Below are 4,595 nucleotides of genomic sequence, written 5' to 3'. Positions count from 1 at the left end.
CCGCATGTGCATTTCACCAGAAGACTTCAGCTACAACAAATCTTTCAAACTCCAAATTCGATCCATTAACCCCCCGAAATCAACCAGAGGCCCCCGGGACCTCAATCAAACATACCAACAAGTCCTAAAACATCATACGAACTTAGTTGAGCCCTTAGATTACATCAAACAACATCAAAAACACGAATCGCATCCCAATTTAAGCCTATTGAAACTAAGGAAATTCCAACTTTTATAAACGATGTCGAAACCTATCAAATCACGTCCAATTGACTTCAAATTTTGTCCACAAGTCACCTTTGTCATTACAGACCTACTCCAGCTTCTGGAATCGAAATTCGACCCCGATATCAAAAAGTCCACTCTCGGTCAAACTTCCCAAAAATCTTCCAATTTTCCAACTTTCGCCAATTAACGCCGAAATGACCTACGATCCTCCAAATCAACATCCGAACACGCTCCTAAGACCAAAATCACCATATATAGCTGTTGGAATCGACGAAACTCCATTCCGTAGTCTTCTTCACACAGGTCAAACAATTGTCAACCCTTATAACTTAAACTTCAAACTTAGGGACTAATTATCTTATTTCACTCCAAAACTCTCCCGAACCCGACACCGAGCCCCACGGCGAGTCAAGTAACAATAAAATGAAACAGAGAGGACAATAAATAAGGGGATCGGGGCTAATACTCTCAAAAGGACCGGTCGGGTCGTTACAACTATATGCAATAGTGTCCCAAGACTACATTATTAAAAGTAAATTGAGATCAATAAATTTAAATTTAAATAAGCATATTTCACAATTTTGATATGATCACGGATAAAACATACATGACGGAAATAAGAAATAAATCAGAAATTGAATAGAAACCAAGTGCAGAAGTGAAGATTTTCACAAGTTCTATAAGAGATGTTCTAAATCTTGTGGAGTTTTGCTAGAAGAAAAACAGTTGCAGAAGTGATGCCAGGTATAAAGATCTCATTAGGAATGGCTTGTGGAATAATGCTTTGCTTAATGAATAAAGCAGTGACTGGAACTCCAAACAAGTACAACAATACGTCTTTGGCTCCAGAGCCGGTAACTTTTGTATCAAGAATGATTTCTTTGAGCATGTTCTGATACTCTTCCGGTGTCAACGATTTTGATCCTTTGTCTATGTGATATTTCTGAAAATTTGAAATGAAAAATGCTCTGAGTTTCTATTAGTGCAATACTTTACAGTCAAATAAATGTGGGTTTAATAATTAAAAAAATAAAGAAAAGACAAGCTACGTTTTCTCTAGATTGACCTTGAGGAGTGGTAAAGCTATTTTTTTATATTAATTTCCCAATGTTTAACGATTAATGAATGGAATTCTCCCATACGTCTTTATCCAATTTTGTGAAAGTCCATGTTAACATATTTACCGGATATATATTCTAGTTCTGTAATTAAACGAAAAGAAAAGTAGAAGACAGTACAAACTAACATTTAAGTTGCAATAGGTAATTACTATTCTCCGGTCCATAATAAGTAACCAATTTATCTTGAGCACACCCATTACGGAAATACAAATTATAGACAAAAATAGTTAATGTGACTATATTACCCTTAATTAAATGTTGCAGCATAATTTAATATGAGGAGTAAAAAAATTTTTTAGGAATAAGTACATAAGGATAATTTTAAAAAAATAAATTAAATTTTTTCTTGATTATATAAATTGACACTTATTTTGAACTAAAATAAAAGGACAAATTAGTCAGTAAATATTAATGGAGAAACTTGATTGAGTGTCCGAAAAGGAAAAAAGTATAAACGAAAGTATAGAACAAGCCTCCCCCGAAAAAAGTACAATAGAAGGTTTTCTAACGAACAAATGATGACAACCTTCTTTTTGTCTATTCAAATGAAAATTTATGCTTTTCAAATCACTAAAACAAAGAAGTTAAAATAAATAAAAGTGTATATGTAGCAGAGCGTGTCATAAGACTTATCCTAACAATTAAAAATAGAAAAAATATTTTTCTTGTCTTTTAAATCCGAACCAGAAAATTATGCTTCGCATTTGAAAGCAACAAGCTAATCTACTCTTTGTATTAATTTTAGTGATAGAACTTTACATTTTTTTAACTTTCTTAATAAATCTCATTCTAAAAAATATGTTGCCATAACTAAAGGTTCTTAATGGAAACACATCCACGTCATTATTTCCTAATTGAATTCCATCTCTATTGAAAACATATCGTTAATGTAGAAAACGAAACTATAAACTCAATTGTTCTCATTTGCATACTTACGTCGTATAGTCGATGGAGTTCCTCAATCTTTGGCACCTTAAACTGTGTACTCCCCAGCTTTTCGTTGATATCTCTACCAAAATAAACAATGATATAAAACAGATTCAGATTTATTTATTTATTGTTTATGCTTCTCTCTTTAAAATAAATCAGATAAAAAAAAGTAGGAATATACTTTACATTAAATAATATGATTCACGTGACATTCACTTGTTACCTTCTCAATGTCAAAATTAATCGACTAAGTTTTGAATTGTCCTTCGAAAAGAATTCTCAGAAATTTTAAATTAGATAAAAATATTATAAAAAACATTTCTCTGGTCCAAAATTCTTATATAAATTTAATTTGAAAGGAACATTGGCCATTGTTAATTTCATCAGAATTTATTTTAAAAATGGAAAATTACTCACTCGACTGTTAGGCAGACTGCACGGCAAAATTGATCAAATTTCCAGTTCTCCATATTCTTAAAATGACTTTCATAGAATTCATTTATCATTGGACCAACATTATCCTTCTGCTCATCATTTGCTGCAAATTAAACACAAAAATAATTAAAACATTACAAAATGGCCTTGTTATTCCCCTTTTCACTTATAAAAGGTCCTTCGTGAAAGAATAAAGAAACGGCAACAAGAAATCATGCGTGTATATGCAATAGAGGAAGAGACAGACCAAATTTCTTGAGGGATTGACCCATACTAATTGTTAAATGATATTGCCAAAGACAAAAGTGAAGGTGCATATGGTAGAGAACCCTCCAGAACAAGAGCTATATATTACCTCTAAGACAGATCTACTAATGTGAAATGAGACTTGGAAAGGAGGAAGAGTATATTTGAGCATGAAGTAAAAACTCTTGTGTGGTTTCTCGTTCAAATTGATCATAAATATTTTAGTTATGATAGGAGTGGTTTGGTAGCGAAGTAAGGAATGTTTGAGTACTCAATATCTAAGAGAACCAAAAGAACAAACTTTTATCCCAATTTGAGCATAACTCTTGCCTCAAAGAAGAATCTACATTTGTTTTTGCGTGTAATAAAACGAATTATGAGATTTACGGATTTTTTTCTTAGCGGAAGCGAATTATCTGCATGTAAGGCCTCGGAAAATTTCGCTGAATACTTTTAGGTTTTGTAGTGTTGAGTTAGGCTAAAGTGATCAGAAGTAGTGAAGAAACTTTTTGGCAGAAAAATTCAATTCTACGGTACCGCAGAATCGATATGTGGGTCGCATAAGTGCCGCAGAGTGGAGTAGAAATTGAGCTGAGTTGAGGACTCTTTATGGGTGCATTTTGCGACCGCAAAATAGGTCTGTGGTACATTTTGCGACCGCAAAACAGGTCTGCAGGCTGCAGACCTGCTGCATATGCAACCCGAAACATCCCAGTTTTGAGCATCTATTGTGCGACCAATTTGCGGGCCGCATATCTGTTGTGCGGTCACTTTTGCGATCGCAAATCTGAGTCGGAGGGGCCATTTTTCTATTTTTATAACGTGACCCCATTTTGATAAATAGCCTTTGGGCTTATTCTTGGACATTTATCTGATGATTTTAGAGAGAGGTAAGAGAATTTTAGAGAGAGAAAGAGGGAACCTAGCATTCCAATCATCCAATCTTGCTCAAATCTTCAAGATTCAGGGAAGCTAGCCACTAGATTATCATATATCTAGGTAAGCCCTACTTCTAAGCTTTCATGCAAGAGGTTAAAAGTCCAAATATACTGTGGGGTTAGAAATAGGCCATGCATGTGGCACTAAGTTGTAGTATGTGAAATTTATGAACCAATGTGGGTAGTTTCTTGTTGAAATTTGTTAAGGAGGAATGGATTACAATTTTAGGTCCTTGTATCTATTTTCATGATACATGTTTGACAAAATTCCTAGGAGAGTTATACTATGGAAATCCTTCCAATTATTAACTAATTTTCGCTATCTTCCTATAAATTGTTATTGCTAGAAGTGTTGGTGCATTGTAGTAACTTGAGGAAAGCTCAAACAAGGTATGTTGACTAAACTTTCTCTCTCAGAATCGAATTCTGTAATGTTTCCATAAGTGCAAAGTATTGTTTGCTTATTAAAACGGTATGGCTTTGAGTCATATTTTTATAAATGAAAACTAGTGCACCAATTGCGGTGAGGAAAACTCGATATGCTTAGTACTCCTAATTGCTCCTATGTGTGCCAATGTCTTGAGTGAGTATGCATTGTTGTTAATAATCCATAAAGATGTTTAAAAATGAAATAAGTAACTTGGGAAAATAGAGTGTGGCCAACGTGCCAAGAATATAAGTTATAATTGTGGCTAGT

At 33.8% G+C, this 4,595-nt stretch overlaps 1 protein-coding gene across 1 annotated transcript; it reads right to left on the bottom strand.

Annotated features, from left to right (window-relative positions):
- Positions 1–765: 765 nt before the first annotated feature.
- On the bottom strand, positions 766–3,096 carry LOC104229326 (uncharacterized). Its single transcript, XM_009781950.2, has 4 exons — positions 2,962–3,096; positions 2,697–2,817; positions 2,286–2,358; positions 766–1,171 (listed from the first exon to the last, which is right to left on the bottom strand). Exons 1-4 carry the CDS (start codon positions 3,029–3,031, stop codon positions 920–922), a joined length of 516 nt encoding a protein of 171 aa, XP_009780252.1. The 5' UTR covers positions 3,032–3,096; the 3' UTR covers positions 766–919.
- Between the last annotated feature and the right edge of the window lie 1,499 nt (positions 3,097–4,595).

Source organism: Nicotiana sylvestris, chromosome 12 (genome assembly GCF_000393655.2).
Source record: "Nicotiana sylvestris chromosome 12, ASM39365v2, whole genome shotgun sequence".
Classification (NCBI taxonomy): domain Eukaryota; kingdom Viridiplantae; phylum Streptophyta; class Magnoliopsida; order Solanales; family Solanaceae; genus Nicotiana; species Nicotiana sylvestris.
The sequence above is the reverse complement of the archived record's forward strand: the minus strand, read 5'-3'. Positions and strand labels throughout refer to the sequence as shown.